We start from the raw sequence: 14,904 nt of genomic DNA, 5'->3' as shown, positions 1-14,904 counted from the left end.
ACCCGCGCTTAGAATACCTCCGTCAACCTCCTTGCTCATCATGCTTTGCTAATATATCAGGAGCAATTTCCCGAGATTTCGCGGTACGAAACCTGAGTTTCGCCTATCTTATCATCCAAATTAATTCTTCTATTAACTGTTATCATCTTCTAGCATCTCTACGGATGCATAATTATATTCTCGCTATTTTTTAATTATGGTCTAAGATTGTAATAATGTATCTAATGAGCAATATGATTAAGAGTCTTTTAATGCGAGACATGCTTTCTCGAATAACATTAGGTGATAAAAAGTTTTAAAATGCTGTTACAAAATGGCGGTCGACGAAAAAGATGGAAATCGAAAAGATACCTTTTTCTCGCTGTCTAGCATTATGCAGCTGTATTCTAAAATTCTTTAGCGTCTAATTACATCTGAGAGACCATGTCTCGCATTAAAAAGCAGCTAGTATAAATATTTTTTAAAATTATATCTATGGCCGGTATTCATAGTTTTCAAGATCGTCTTAAGGATCTTAAGTCTTAAGTAATGTCTTAAGACACCAATACGGCCCTGTGATTGGTTCATGACATCTTAAGATTGAACTTAAGACGGTCTTAAATAACTATGAATACCGGCCTATATATTTTATACACATTTGTTACATTTTGCTATTATTTATTGTTCATTACTCATTTGTATTTAATCAGGTAAATTCGACTACGATCCCAATTTGGAGACCTGTTCCATCGTCAAGGACCGTCACGGTCACACTTCCAAGACATTCCTTTTCGTCATGGGATTCCTGATTCCTTGCGTAGTGATCGTCGGCTGTTACGCCAAGATATTCTGGGTGGTGCACAAGTAATTGACACGTTTCTGACGTTTTTAAACAATCTTTTTACCGTTGGCGTTGCTTCGATTATATTGTATTATATTAACCGATTGAAATTCAATCAACATTGCAGATCGGAATCGCGAATGCGAAAGCACGCCGGACCGACGATAAAGTCGCCTCACACGCCCGGGAGGGATATTAGGGAGCTCAAACAGAAGCGTAGTGAATGGAGGATCACGAAGATGGTACTGGCAATCTTTCTCAGCTTCCTCGCGTGCTACTTACCGATCACTATCGTCAAGGTGGCCGACGCGGAAGTCAGATGCCCCGGTAAGAATATATCATCATATCATTTGACTTCTGAGTAAAATAGCATATTTTATTCTCTGATAAATCTTTTTCATCGCGCACCTTTGTCTGTATTCAGTTTTAAATTTCACTAATAAGACAAAAATTTATGAAAATTTGTTGTCTCTCTCTCTCTCTCTCTCTCTCCTATTTCGTAAGTATCTACATAATATCTTAAAAGCCTTGCAAAACCTAAACTATTTACTGTTTGGTCCTGTAATACGGAAAAAGCTTGCCGACTTTTGTTCTATAGCGATATCAACTGATTGTTACTATCATGCATGCGTCGTCACGTGAAATTGTTTCAGAATGTCACATTCTGGGATATCTGTTGCTATACTTTGCGTCGTGCGTAAACCCAATCATCTACGTGATCATGAACAAGCAGTACAGGCAGGCGTACGCCGGCGTGATCGGCTGCTCGTGGATAAGGGCGAGCCTAACGCCGTACGGCAGCAGTGCGCCGGCCGGCGGTCTTCAGGCCCATCAGCATGACTACGCCCAAGGTAACTTCGAGCAACGACACGCGGTAACGCTCACCAAACTCTGACTGAACGCGCGAGCTAAGCGACAACTCGCTCACTTCGTAAGTCAAGGGCACCACAAGTTTGCTGCTTTCTGTTTTTGATCGCCACTTTGGTACCAGTTTGGTATCTGGTCAGTCTGCGCGTGTGTATATGTATATGCTAACGTCGATTAATCGCATCCCCCTAATCATTGATTTTCTTCTATGCTCAGCACGTTCCTAACTCCATTCTTCTTACGAAACTGATGAGACGAACGAGCGATGTCGAATTGCTGCGATCGTCGCCTGGATGCTTTTTCATCTTCGATCATCGTTATAATTAACAATTTGCTAACAAAGTCCTTGTGTTTTTCCTCGATGTAATTTGCTTAACTTATACTGTTGACTTAATTTGTCTAAATGCAGTTCTAATCTTCACTGCTAGTTTTTAATTATTAAATTAATTACTAAAACTAAATTATATTAACACTTAGAACAAAATTACGAGACTTTGATTCAAAATAAAAAAAAAATTAATATTTTTTCCTTTTTTGGATATACTATTATGTATCAGTATTACGTAAAGTAGCTTTTTGTCTGTTTAATTATTTCGTTGTTCTTGAAATACTTATTTTTCTTTTATAGTCCTTTATATATTATTATATTTTACAAAATGTAAATCTGTATATATGCATGCTTAAATTTAAAAATAGCTTGCTTTAAAAAATAGCTTATCTCTCTGACAATTGTCTCTTTTTGTGCATTCTACATAAAACTGTGAGTGTTTTCATCAAAATGTAGCTGTATCTTATTCTTCGACTAGACTACTCAAAGGACTTCAGCAAAACGATGGTGTCGACGGTCTCTATCGCTATGAATCCAGTGAGAGGTTCGCAATTCCAGGAAGAGCTATGAGGCTAACGTCGAGAAAAATTGGAAAGAGGAGAGACGTCTCTCGTTATGAGAAAAAGGGAGAAACGGAAGAAGAGAAGAAGAAAGAAATTGCTCCTGATAACAGTGCAATAGTTATCGAGCCAGTTTGCATAATTTTTTTACCTTGTCTAAGACAATAAAAAGATAAAATGCTTTATAATTATTTTTATTATTGTTAACGAGCGAAATAATATTAGAATGTCAAATGTATGTGTATGTACGTAGATTTAATTTCCGAGGCACTCGCAATATAAGCAGAAAGTTATTTTCTGCGCGATAATGACTTTACAAAAATGACTTACCAAAGATTGTCATGTGTCATTGTATTTTATAATAAAATACAAACTTTGCATTGTCCTTTACATTTGATTTACATAATTTTTTAGCAAGAATTATGGTGTAGATAGAATGTAGATAGACTGTTGAGTAATTTACGTTTAATTGAAGTAGACGTTCGGTGTCGCGCCGCTTTCGTCAATTCTATTTGTTTATAAATATTTCGTAAATGTTTATGGCCGAATCAGGTGCAAAAATGCATAAGAAAGATTAACAAACTCTATTCATTATCAAAAGAAAAAGATATCCGTTTCGAATCGCTTTGAAATATATACGTGTTTGGTGTCGCGCCGCTTTCGTCAATTCTATTTATTTATAAATCTTTCGTAAATGTTTATGGCCGAATCAGGTGCGAAAATGCATAGGAGAGATTAATAAACACCATTCATTATCAACAGAAAGAGATATCCCGAGATTCGAATCGCTTTGAAGTAGATATTCTCACTTTCGTCGATTCTATTTGTTTATGAATATTTCGTAAATGTTTATGGCCGAATCAGGCGCAAAAATGCGTAGGAAAGATTAACAAACTCTATTCATTATCAAAAGAAAAAGATATGCCGAGTTTCGAATCACTTTGAAATAGGTGTTTGGTGTCGCGCCGCTTTCGTCAGTTCTATTTATTTATGAATATTTCGTAAATGTTTATGGCCGAATCAGGTGCAAAAATGCATAGGAGAGATTAATAAACACCATTCATTAACAAAAGTAAAAAATATTTCGAGTTTTGAATCGCTATGAGGTAAGTAGGCGTTCTGGTGTTTATCACGAAGGTGCGTGCAAAAAAAATAAGTAAACTTTATAAATTGTTAAAAAAGAGGGATTAAAACGGCAAGTCTTCGAACAAACTCAATAAGGTTGATTTACAATAAAATGTTTTAAGCGAAAATAATAACTACGTTTTATAGATTGTTATAAGAAATCGTTTATCTGAATTTCGAACCTATCTTTTAAGCAATTATAATCATTAAAAATAATTAGAATGTGAAATAAACAAAACATTTTAATGTTAGATTATTATTAAATAAAATCTGTATAATTATTCATCCGTTGAGACGTGAAAGTTGTCAGAAGAATATTTTCGTATTATATATATAGATATGTCAGGCGAGAGAAATGGAGTTTGGTGTCGTCAAAATCGTCCATTTATACGATCAGGTTACCAGAAAAGCATCTTCGGCAAGGAGGTTACTGGAGATATTTATCAACTCACTTGTTACCATCACGTCAATGCATTACCGACTTCTAGTTGTCGATCACAGATGGCGCTAGTGATAATGTTGCGCGCCCGCGCTTTGAATACCTCCGTATACCTCCTCGCTATCGTGCGCTCCTAATAATTGAGAAGAATTTTTCGGATATTTCCGACCATGTTAAATCGAATTCTTGCCTAACCTCTCATCTGAATAAATTCTTGTGACAATTATTATGATCTTTCGAGTATTTCTACATGCAAAATCAAATTGTCGCTATTGTTTAATTATAATCTAGGATCAAAACATTTTATTTATTTGATTATTAACATATTTTTTAATTACATTCGTTTAAATAATTTACGCATATATAAAACGTCATGTATATTTGGTACTTTGGATTAAGATAATAAAATTAATAAATTGAGATTATTTATTATTGCATTTATTTTCTTCGGAGGAGCAAGATATACAAGAAATTATTTTGTTAAATAATTAAATAGTTATAATGTAAATGTGCGACTACTGTTTGGCTAACGAAAGAGGTCTTTGGAATATTATGCAAAGTCATCTTTCTTATCAATTTAAATTTAAATTAACAAGTTTCTAGCATTGTTTAGCATCGAATTTGTTTCCAAAATTTATATATAAATCGTCAAGCAGGAAATATTGTTAAAAGAGGGAAATTTTTCAAGAATTAATGCGTGCTTTTTTGAAATCAATACGCAGAGATTCGCAAGTTTTCGTTGAATAGAATTATACATATAGTAACATTTTGTTATTGTTCATCGTCAGATTAGTCGCAGAAATGCATAAGAAACATTAACAAATTGCAAACATTTTTAAGAAAAAGAGACATCTCGAGAATCTTGCCATTATTCGAGTCGGTATTCACAGATCCGCGTTCTCGTTAAAGCGAATTATATAATAACATTTTAGCATTGTTTATTATTGGATTAGTCGCGGAAATACACAACAAAGATTAACAAGCTTTAAACATTATTAAAAGAAGGAGATATCTCGAGGATTTCGCCGTTATTTAAGTCGACATACAGAGAGATCCGCGTTCTCGTTAAATCAAATTATATAACAAAATTTCAACATTGTTTATCACTAAATACAATTAATGAGAAAAGCAATTAAAGATTAATATATTCTAGTAGTTCACAATCAATAGAAAAGTGCTATTCATGAAAATAATATAGTGTTAAATTGTAAGGCAGAGCGCAGTTTGTTTCGCAAGTAAATTATTTCCGAGTAAGCCATCTCTTAGGATTTTCAACCGTTATCAATTCGATGTCTTCCTTCGTGAAGCCCTTGTTCACCATGGTTGGCAGGACGTTGTTGGCGATATGAGAGTATCCGTGGCCGCCGAAATGTATCTTAAAAGGAAAAGTTAATTTATGAAAGTAATTAGAAGAAATTATGGTTTATGAAATTAAATGGCAATTAGAAAATATAAAGGAGACGCATACCAGCCGATGTTTGGTGTGTATATCGTGACTCATGAGAACTCGATCCAGTTTTTTCTCATCCTTCAGCCATGCAATACGTTTGACACGTTGTGCATCTGACAGCATATCGACCGACGGGTTCAGCTGATAGTAAGAGCACTCGGTACCGAACAGGTCGAATTGAATGTAACATTTGGTAGTATCGGCGAATTCCATGAGTCGTTCCTTTTTTATCAACGTACCTAGCAAATAAGTTTAATTATCTGTAGCGACACATTCGAGTGATTCGAGTGTGCAAGTTAAAAGTTAAAAATTGATAAAGAAAAAGAAGAAATTCGTGGATCTTACGATCTATGTGAGACATAATGGCCTTGCTCGCATCGCCACCAGCCTCTTGATAGATCCTTATTATTTCCATAGGCGCAGATGCGTCTCTTCCAGGATGAAAGCTCACAGAACAATGTAACTGAGCTTGGAGCTCGCCAGTCGCACGAATAGCACGTTTTTCAAAGTCTAATTCGAATATTATAATATTTTAGTACATTACATGTATATAATATTTTAATATAATATATTACATGTAATATCTTAGTACAAGAATTGTTGATAATGAGTAGAATCAAATGGTTCACAAATAATTATAGTAGTAATTGCAAAAAATATTTGACAGATATTGTTCAAATCAGCGTACCTTCGATTGGCCAAGTACTGCCGACCTCCCCGATAAATCCTGCCTTTACATCAGGACACTCTACGCAACTCTCTTCCAATTCTTTCTGCATCAGGTCGTACATTTCTTCTTTGGTCATATTGAGAGTCGATGCATTTTGCACGCTAGCGACATAATATCCTGTGAAGTTGCAAAAATGTATATAACGAATAGGAATAATGTATTATTATTATTTTAAATTATACACAATTATACACTATACCAGTTCCCGCAATTATGTTAATTCCCAAGGACCGGCTGACGTTCTTCATTAAAGAAATATCGCGTTTCAAACCATGATTACTGTTCTCCACGATGGTTCCGCCACCGGCTTCTTTGAATAATTCTACGTCTTTATAGACAGCTTTCGCCGCGTCGCCATCGTAAAACTCCAAATTATATGAACTGCTATATCTGATACAAAACGGTTAAATCCATATTTGTCATCTCGAGTTCAATCTTTATTAATTCAACCGTTTATTTATTGATGTACAGTTATGACGATTATAATAACAATTGCAGGAAAACTCTTATTTTATGCGGAACTATGGAGAAAAATATTTCAATTTGACTTACGGGTACTGCCGAATGTATCCGATATTCTGAAGAGACAGACAGCCGTCAGGGAAACGTTTAAGATGCTTCGGCGGTGGTACGTAAAATTTACGAAAATCGAGAGCCAGATGTTCGTGCGTTAACGTTTTCCCGAGCTCGGACAATCGTTTGCTTCCTAGCACTGTTCCGAAAAATACAAGTTTTTAGAAAATATCGAAATCTGTACAATTTAATCCAATAGAAAACAATTATCATTCTTTCTGATACAGTATTTAACGATTTACTGCATTAACTCTGTGCTTCTTAATTTTTCTTACTTAATATACTTATTTAAACCGAATAAGAGACATTTAATTTAGTTATTTTCTTACTTACCAGTATTCACGCTATCTGGAAGATTGTCAGTCATCGTTACTCTTTATTTTTGTTACGAATAACGAGCTCAGTAATCTAATATTGCGCCTGTACCCCACACTTCACGTCGAATTGAAAAAATGTAACTAAATACATGCACGTTCTAAAGTTCTATGAGCTTCAGATTATTTGCCTAAGTAGCACAGGAATGTAGGCACATCTGTAGCAATCTGTAGGAGCTGCGTGGGACTGACCCTGTGGGACTGCTGTGACGCGTTATATTTTCCTTTCAATCAACCTAACTCGACCTGACTCTGCGCTCGGCGCTATTCTCAGACGCTTAAATGCTACTTAAACGTCTGATAAAATTGTTATCAGCATTGCAGCGAGTAGAACTTGTACAAACTATGTGACTTGTTTACATGAGTTTGCAATTTACACACAAAAATAACATACCTGCAATCTTTCATCTTCATTGCTTTTAGAAATATTAGTCTTTCAATTAAAGAGACAACCACGATAAATCGTCGTAGTTATTTTCCATCAATAATTTATTATACGATATGTACATTTATAAAGAGAACACGAGATATATAATTTACATTGATAACGACATATTTCATTTCTATTGAATTTCGAAAACTGCAAAATTTTTTATCGCCAATTACTTTTAATTAAAAGTTATTTCAGATTTAATTAAAGGGATATAATCATAATAAATCGTCATAGTTATTGTTTTTACGTGTAATTCATTATGTAATATCTAATATGTAAATTTATAAAAAGAACACTATATACGCGGCTAATAAATGATAACGGCCAGTAATGATAATGGTTATCGCGTAAAACAAATTTATATTATGACGACGTGTAAATCTTTTAATTTAACGATATATTTTCTTAGCTTTGTTTTCCCATTATACGACAATCGTCTTCGATAATCTCTCGATTATCTGTTCTAAACGCATCTCGTTCACGTTGATCGACGTGTATGTACACCCTCGACGATTTAAAAATGATCAGTCATGCTGGCACATCGTTCTACTTGCAGCAAGTAGATTTTTCACGATTCAACGAGTTCTCGCGTAATCGGATCGAGTCCCGTATACCGTTATCGATTCTCGCACTCAGCACCTTGTCCACCAAATAGCGTACCGCTGCATCTGTAAATTTAGGGATAACGCGGAATTAGTTCTCAACTTACTGTTATTTGCATCATGAGAGGTAACAGCGAATTTTGCCTCCGGTCATATAATACAACTCTTAAAAAGAATAAATATAAAAAATATTGTACGCTGCACAGAATCTAGTGATCTCGATATTACGTATTGACGATTGTATAACAGTTCTTATCACGGCAGCAATGCAAGGGAAAATAAGCGCACAGTATCGTCGCACAATCAAAGATTCTTGGAATCCTTAGGTCCCTCTCTTTTATAATAAAGAGAGGGACACTCATATCGTTTTTAATATTAATAACAATTAAAAATATTAATGACTATTATTTTCTAAATGATAACAAAGATTTAACAAGCGAAAAAAGAACTTTTTAATATATAAATTTACGGGAGAGAGACGATCTGGAGGCAAGCCAATCATCCACCTACCGACGTTAGTGTTGTTCTTTGCGGAAGTCGCGTACCAGGCGTGTATCTTGTTCTCCCTGCAGAATTTGGAGATCTGCTCGTCGGTGACGGCGACTGATATGTCGCATTTGTTCGCCAGGAGCACGATCGGGATGCTCGAGCCGTCTGGCAGCGTGACCTTCTCTCTGAGATCGTTCAGCCACTTCTTCATCGATTGGAAGGTCGCCGCGCGTGAGATGTCGAATACGAGAGCCGCGGCTACCCTACGTAAGTACAAGTCAAATCAATGAACGAGAAAGATCGATGAATAAAAATTAAATTGTAACAAATCAAAAAAACAATTAAAATTTTTCAATTAGTCAAAAAAATACAATTTTGTATTTAGTTTTGTCTCAACAAGACATACCGTTAAATTGGAGCAAAGTGTGTCTATGATAATATCCATGATAATAATAGATGCATATATAATATTAGAAGAAACAAACTAAGTCCGATCGAATAATAAGAAGCACGTTAAAGTCATACTTACGCGTATTTATAATAAACCCTCGTCATGTATCCGAATCGCTCGTGACCGGCAATGTCCCTGAAATATTCAGAATAAGATTATTCAGTCTTTGTAGTTGTGTATACCTTGCGAGATTAAGAATAATTCCGAGGCCCGCAATGTAAGTGCGAGAGCCTTCGTGGACAATGAAATAGTGAACAATATAAATTATGCATCTATACAAGTACCATAGCTGCAAGTTTATTTTAGTTTGCGGATCCCAATCGAGCGTTTTTATCGCAAAATCGGCGCCTATGGTAATCTTGTAATTCGAGGAGAACTTCCCTGGAAAAGAGGACAGTTTCGAGAGTGTTGCGCCGGTGAAGTCCGCAGTGTCGTATAATACCGCAGCTGCGGCGTTTGACGCACGTATATCGTTAAAACAGATAAGCCGGCTTGAACGGCATTTCTTTTCCCTTCCTTTCTAAGAATGCACGCCCCCACAATTATAATATCCTCTCGCGACATGCGATCCGCTTGTCAACTGTGACGTTTAAGATTTTCAATGGGGACACTTCTTGCGGAACGATTCTGGCCGATAATGAACACAAGAGCAGGAGACAAATTACAACAAATTACCTTCCGTATATCTTCTGACCAGCGCAGTTTTGCCTAAAATAAATAATTTCCGTCAGTCTAAAATTGGATCTATAATTCTCCTGATAAAAAGATTGAATTCCATTAAATAATATGCAAGGACATTAAAAATTTCATAAACTTGTTTACAAAAAACTCGTTTACAATTTTTTCAAAGCGTTAGGTGTTATTTATTACGAAATTAGAGTTAAGCTAATCGATAAAACCGAGGGAGAGATAAATATTATTGGATATTAATGAATAATATTTATCTTATCTATCGCGTAAGAGAAATTTATGTTGTAATTCGAATATTCGCTGTGTGCGCAGAGACTAGTGCTGCCACGGTTAGTGAAATATCGCACTTTTTGATGGAATAGCTGTATGGAATAGCTGTCAACGATTCTGAATATTCGAGCTACGTGTAAACTGTCGTTAGGTAATTTAAATCTTAATTTCAATGATGATATTACAAAAATTATAGTTGAAAAGATTTTTCGAGAGAAATTAACCTACATTTGTTTTAAAGGTTAACCTCTTTCTGACTTTGCAATGAATCTTATTATACGAACGGGATTTGGACCTGTCACTCATGACATTAAATTTAATCCAAGTTCAATACCAAAAGGAAAAGCCTTAGCAATATCGCATGTGGTTCGCGTTGAAGAATTGCGTAATGAAAATATAAGCCATTTAATAAGGTGCAGTGTAATACCGCAAACATCTGTCAATGCTATTCCGTACAAGGTACAATTACATGTAAGTATATCAATATTAATGAAATTCAAGTCAATCGTAAATAAATAAAAAAACGTTTAAACAAGAACAAAAAATTATTGTTTTGATTATTTATTCAAAATACATTATTGCAGCTTTCCGATAAACGTCACATAACTTGTGCATCGTGCACGTGCGTATCGCAAGCCGGAAGAAAATGCAAGCACATATATGCTCTTATACATTATGTCAACTCTAATAGGAGTGTTACAAAAACAAGTCTTGAGCAGGAATGGGGCAGACCATCAGATAAGCAGTTGGGCCATGAAATGTATGCAAAACCAATGCGTATCGCAAACTTATTTAAACCGAAAGCACCCGAGACCAATTGTGCAAATTCCAGTGTTCCTCTTAGTCTACAACTCGGAGATCTCAAGCACTCCTCGGCATTACGAATAATTCTCAAAGAATACAACGTAACCCAAAACGAACGATTCGTCAAAGAAATTTTGCTACAATATATCTACTTAGCGATTGAATTCAGTGACATTAATAATTGCGATGCATGCATTATTAATTTGCTTAACTTTTGCGAGGATCATCTAGTATACTCATCAAATTATATAATAGCGGATGAAGTGCTGAAAGCTTTTTACGCACGAGAAGTTAATCTGGATGAGACTCAAATAATCCAGATATGCGTGGACACTCGGGAACAGTCTTACTCAGATAAATGGTTTTCTGTGCGAAACATTAGGATCTCTGCTAGCTCAAGAGCACATTCGATCAAAACGAGGCAATCAGAAAAGATCGATGCTTTGGTCAACAAGTTTTTGACTCCCTCGTGTATAACCGGTCAAGCTAAAAAAAATACACAGTATGGCTCAAAAAACGAAGGTAAAGCTTTGAAAGAATACGAAGCAAAAGTCCATGGAGCAAAAGTCATTCAGATAGGAGTAGTGGTATCAAAAACTCAGCCGTGGCTTTGCGCATCACCTGATGGTGTGGTAATTGAAAATGAGTGTATAACGAAACTAGTTGAAATCAAGTGTCCTGTCTCGTGCGAAAAACTTCCGGTTGTCGACTTTGATTCGTATAAGATAAACGTAAAATATCTATATTATTGGAATGGCAATATCGAGCTAAAAAAAAGTCACCAATACTACACTCAATGTCAGATACAGTTGTATGTGACTGGACTGACGGTATGTGACCTTTATGTCTGGTCTCCTAAGGGAAGCTGTGTCGTGTCAGTTCACAGAGACGAAGATTTTTTGAAATTTCTGATCCCGAAACTTGAGAAATTTTATTTTCAACACTTTTTGGAAGCAATAGTGCGTTCGGACAATAATAATAATGTATAAAAAACATTATATAATATATACATATAGAATATATAAAAATAATATATACATATAATAATATATAAAAATTTAAAAATTAAATAGTAAAATAATTTCTCATAACTTTAATATTTTATTTACTGTTAAACCGTACCTTTGGTGAAATAAAATATTAAACAATGTTTTTATTTATTTTATATTTTATTAATTCGATATTTATTTGTATACAAGTATTTGGATATTTATTTGTATACTGAACATATCATATACCGAGCTCTTTATTCTATTCTAGTCTACCTTTGCGATCTCTGTTTCATCTACATCTCCGTTTTTAATAATCGGTGGCTGCACGTTCACAAGGACGCCACACATGAATACAATATTATCGGCATGAGGAAGCATATCGATTGAAAATTTATCCAAAATTTTGTAAATTCTCAATCTTTGCATAATTCTTTCGATGTGAATTCTCACTTTCGCGACTTTATACGTTCTCTCTACATCTTCAGCTGAAAACTGTGGATCGCGTAAGAATGGCGGCATAACAATTAGAGCTCCTTTTCCATTTTCATCAATAACAGTTTGAATTCCAGGAAAACCTTTATCCGCGAGGACAACATCACCAGGCTCGAGCAAGTCTAATATCCCTGAATTAATAGTGATTTGACTGTCACTAGTTCGTCCTCCATAACAATTCGAGATAAATGAAATTAAACCACTCGGAGTGCATCCAACCAAAATTTTTACTGTAAAGCCTTTTTTATAATGCGAATACAGGTACACCCGATTTTCTACAGTATTTGGTTGTTCCACCTTTATTTCGGTACAATCGATAATTACTCTGCAATCCTTGTACGATGTTTTGAAAACTTCGGGCAAAGTATTTTGAACTACTTCTCGACAAGGCCAGAAAATGAATCGACTACAAGCAACTCTTAATAATTGCAAAGTAGTATAAAAGATACGAGAGGTAGTTGTTCTATGAATGCAAAATAAAACTCCTATGGCTGAGAATGACATTCCAGTTTTCATCTTTAAGAGAAATATAAGAAGCCGATTTTTTGTAGAAATCTTCTTCGGTTTGATATCGGGTAATAATTTGAGCAGCAATTGAAAAGTGGATAAGGTGACACCGCCAAGATCAAGCATTTCTTGGTCCTTTGTTATTGACAATATGCCATGAAAACCTGTTGTACACACTATTGAATTTTTCAAATTAGAAGTATCAGGACCAATCGCTTTGTCGATCTGAACAATATTAGAACCGCAACACTTGTCTATCATATGCCTTCTTTTAACAATTTGTAAGCCACGATCTTCAGGTATATATACTTGAGTTTGTGCATGGCAAATCTCATTATGCACATATTGAGTGCATATAAACATCTCTGTTCTTTCATAGAGTTTTTTACAATCCACAGTAGTTTCAAACATTGAAACCTGAACCTCCTGGTTAATTTTGAATGATGGTGCAGGGGCCTCGATTAATTTATCAAAATAACAAGACTGCTCTTGCGGTTCCTCTAAAGTATTTTGTCCAGCATCAACTTTCTTTACATTGTCCTTGACACACAATGTATTGCATATTCTTCGACGCATATGTCTGTTGAATCTACACAAAATAATACACACTTAATTATATTTTATTTTATAAATTATAATTTAAATTTTACTACAAACAAGTAATTATAATTTTTATTTACCGTTGAATTGAAGATTTCTCGGTAGAACTTAATTCATGATTTTTTTTTGACGAAATGCTCGGAACGTAACTCGGACTTGATTGTATTGAAGATGAACAATTCCCCACGAAGTGTGCACTGCAAATTCGTGAATATTTTGTTGGTTGCCAATCATGTAAGCTACAGACAAATCGTTTCAAAAATTATTTGTATGACATAGTACAAATTATTTTGGTATTTATTTAGAATACGCTCCTCACCTCCAATATCGATAAAATTATGCTTAACCGACGCGTTTTTACACGAAACGAAAGAATCTGGAAGAAAAACGCGGCGGTCTGCCTCGCGAAGCAAGATATTAATCGTTAAAGTTGACAACTATTTAGGTTAGAAAACTTGTCATATCGATGAAATGTAGCGACATGTACATGCCCCGTAGTCACATGTCGATTAAGCATAATTTTATTGATATTGGAGGTGAGGCCCGTATTCTAAATAAATACCATTATTTTAAACGAGGTAAAATATGATCATATAATCTCAAAGAATATACTTACTTTATTTTTTGTACCCAACGTATCCACATTTTTCGCTGCTCAATTTTATAAATCGCTTTTGGAAAGGAATAAAATTTTATTTCTGAACTTGTATTGTGAAATACATTCTTACACGTGTTCACGCAACAATTTAAATTTCCTTTCCGCAATTTTTCCATTACGATGTATTAGAAAACTCCAGCAAATAATGCAAATTCCGGCCACCATGGGCGCTCTAAGTCCTACTTTTCCGCTATAGTATACCAGCGCACACAGCGAATAGGGGTTTATCAATCGAGAATCTTATCCGTGACTCACCGACTCCGTAATCGCCGATGACGAGGAATTTGAAGAGGTGTTCCTTAATATGACCGAAGTTAGACAGGACGACGTCCGAGTCTCTCCTGGACCCTCGAAGGGTCATACTCGCCGCTCGGTCCGCTCGCCTCATCAATTCCAATCGCTTCGCAACGCACTTCGCGAACCACTGTCGATTCTTCTCGGCGGCAAGAACGATAAACAGAAGAAGACGAAAGAGACGGACGACCCCGCGGGTCGACGTCCATACCGTTTTGCTCCCCTCTCAGCGTCTTCGTATCAGCAATCGTTCTCTCCGTTATCTCACGTTGTTGCAAACATATTGACCGTTTTTCTTATATTTTTAACATATACGCTACATTTTTGCGTTATGAGCTTAAAAATTATTTTTTTTA

General features: G+C 35.3%; 4 protein-coding genes across 6 annotated transcripts; 1 reads left to right on the top strand and 3 right to left on the bottom strand.

The window, feature by feature from the left end:
* Window positions 1–667: 667 nt before the first annotated feature.
* On the top strand, window positions 668–2,965 carry LOC112462947 (G-protein coupled receptor moody-like). 2 transcript variants are annotated; one of them, XM_025029041.1, is made up of 4 exons: window positions 668–843; window positions 948–1,147; window positions 1,474–1,671; window positions 2,494–2,965. In XM_025029041.1, the coding sequence occupies exons 1-4, from the start codon at window positions 776–778 to the stop codon at window positions 2,583–2,585; spliced, it is 558 nt and encodes a 185-aa protein (XP_024884809.1). In that variant the 5' UTR covers window positions 668–775; the 3' UTR covers window positions 2,586–2,965. The 2 variants fall into 2 exon arrangements, with proteins under 2 accessions (XP_024884809.1, XP_024884810.1); XM_025029042.1 differs by having other exon boundaries at window positions 1,474–1,751; window positions 2,494–2,583.
* A 1,596-nt stretch (window positions 2,966–4,561) lies between these two features.
* On the bottom strand, window positions 4,562–7,451 carry LOC112462953 (phosphotriesterase-related protein). Its single transcript, XM_025029048.1, has 7 exons — window positions 7,226–7,451; window positions 6,872–7,031; window positions 6,519–6,709; window positions 6,278–6,436; window positions 5,935–6,099; window positions 5,608–5,828; window positions 4,562–5,514 (listed from the first exon to the last, which is right to left on the bottom strand). The coding sequence occupies exons 1-7, from the start codon at window positions 7,257–7,259 to the stop codon at window positions 5,380–5,382; spliced, it is 1,065 nt and encodes a 354-aa protein (XP_024884816.1). The 5' UTR covers window positions 7,260–7,451; the 3' UTR covers window positions 4,562–5,379.
* A 304-nt stretch (window positions 7,452–7,755) lies between these two features.
* LOC112462956 (ras-related protein Rab-32-like) lies at window positions 7,756–14,900 on the bottom strand. Its single transcript, XM_025029052.1, has 6 exons — window positions 14,510–14,900; window positions 9,917–9,949; window positions 9,526–9,622; window positions 9,320–9,376; window positions 8,812–9,053; window positions 7,756–8,367 (listed from the first exon to the last, which is right to left on the bottom strand). The coding sequence occupies exons 1-6, from the start codon at window positions 14,640–14,642 to the stop codon at window positions 8,246–8,248; spliced, it is 684 nt and encodes a 227-aa protein (XP_024884820.1). The 5' UTR covers window positions 14,643–14,900; the 3' UTR covers window positions 7,756–8,245.
* LOC112462951 lies at window positions 12,194–14,471 on the bottom strand. Of its 2 annotated transcripts, none has more exons than XM_025029046.1 (3): window positions 14,213–14,471; window positions 13,677–13,835; window positions 12,194–13,585 (listed from the first exon to the last, which is right to left on the bottom strand). In XM_025029046.1, the coding sequence occupies exons 1-3, from the start codon at window positions 14,368–14,370 to the stop codon at window positions 12,262–12,264; spliced, it is 1,641 nt and encodes a 546-aa protein (XP_024884814.1). In that variant the 5' UTR covers window positions 14,371–14,471; the 3' UTR covers window positions 12,194–12,261. The 2 variants fall into 2 exon arrangements, with proteins under 2 accessions (XP_024884814.1, XP_024884815.1); XM_025029047.1 differs by having other exon boundaries at window positions 13,677–13,793.
* Window positions 14,901–14,904: the final 4 nt, after the last annotated feature.

Source organism: Temnothorax curvispinosus, unplaced genomic scaffold, assembly GCF_003070985.1.
Source record: "Temnothorax curvispinosus isolate PA1 unplaced genomic scaffold, ASM307098v1 QBEX01012971.1, whole genome shotgun sequence".
Taxonomy (NCBI): Eukaryota; Metazoa; Arthropoda; class Insecta; order Hymenoptera; family Formicidae; genus Temnothorax; species Temnothorax curvispinosus.
Note: the sequence above shows the minus strand (reverse complement) of the source record. Positions and strands in the feature narration are given on the sequence as shown.

What these genes read in the sequence shown, in the direction of transcription:
- LOC112462947 (XM_025029041.1), top strand. Translation starts at nt 776, where the DNA reads ATGGGATTCCTGATTCCTTGCGTAGTGATCGTCGGCTGTTACGCCAAG. An exon ending in CGCGGAAGTCAGATGCCCCG is followed by an intron (nt 1,148 to 1,473) that starts GTAAGAATATAT and finishes AAATTGTTTCAG; the next exon opens with AATGTCACATTCTGGGATAT. An exon ending in TCAGCATGACTACGCCCAAG is followed by an intron (nt 1,672 to 2,493) that starts GTAACTTCGAGC and finishes TTCTTCGACTAG; the next exon opens with ACTACTCAAAGGACTTCAGC.
- LOC112462953 (XM_025029048.1), bottom strand. Translation starts at nt 7,259, where the DNA reads ATGACTGACAATCTTCCAGATAGCGTGAATACTG. An exon ending in TAACATAATTGCGGGAACTG is followed by an intron (nt 6,437 to 6,518) that starts GTATAGTGTATA and finishes GCAACTTCACAG; the next exon opens with GATATTATGTCGCTAGCGTG. An exon ending in CAGTACTTGGCCAATCGAAG is followed by an intron (nt 6,100 to 6,277) that starts GTACGCTGATTT and finishes TATTCGAATTAG; the next exon opens with ACTTTGAAAAACGTGCTATT.
- LOC112462951 (XM_025029046.1), bottom strand. Translation starts at nt 14,370, where the DNA reads ATGGAAAAATTGCGGAAAGGAAATTTAAATTGTTGCGTGAACACGTGT. An exon ending in CGTTGGGTACAAAAAATAAA is followed by an intron (nt 13,836 to 14,212) that starts GTAAGTATATTC and finishes ATTTGTCTGTAG; the next exon opens with CTTACATGATTGGCAACCAA. An exon ending in GAGAAATCTTCAATTCAACG is followed by an intron (nt 13,586 to 13,676) that starts GTAAATAAAAAT and finishes TATTTTGTGTAG; the next exon opens with ATTCAACAGACATATGCGTC.
- LOC112462956 (XM_025029052.1), bottom strand. Translation starts at nt 14,642, where the DNA reads ATGAGGCGAGCGGACCGAGCGGCGAGTATGACCCTTCGAGGGTCCAGG. An exon ending in GGTCAGAAGATATACGGAAG is followed by an intron (nt 9,623 to 9,916) that starts GTAATTTGTTGT and finishes CCTCTTTTCCAG; the next exon opens with GGAAGTTCTCCTCGAATTAC. An exon ending in AGGGTTTATTATAAATACGC is followed by an intron (nt 9,054 to 9,319) that starts GTAAGTATGACT and finishes GTACTTACGTAG; the next exon opens with GGTAGCCGCGGCTCTCGTAT.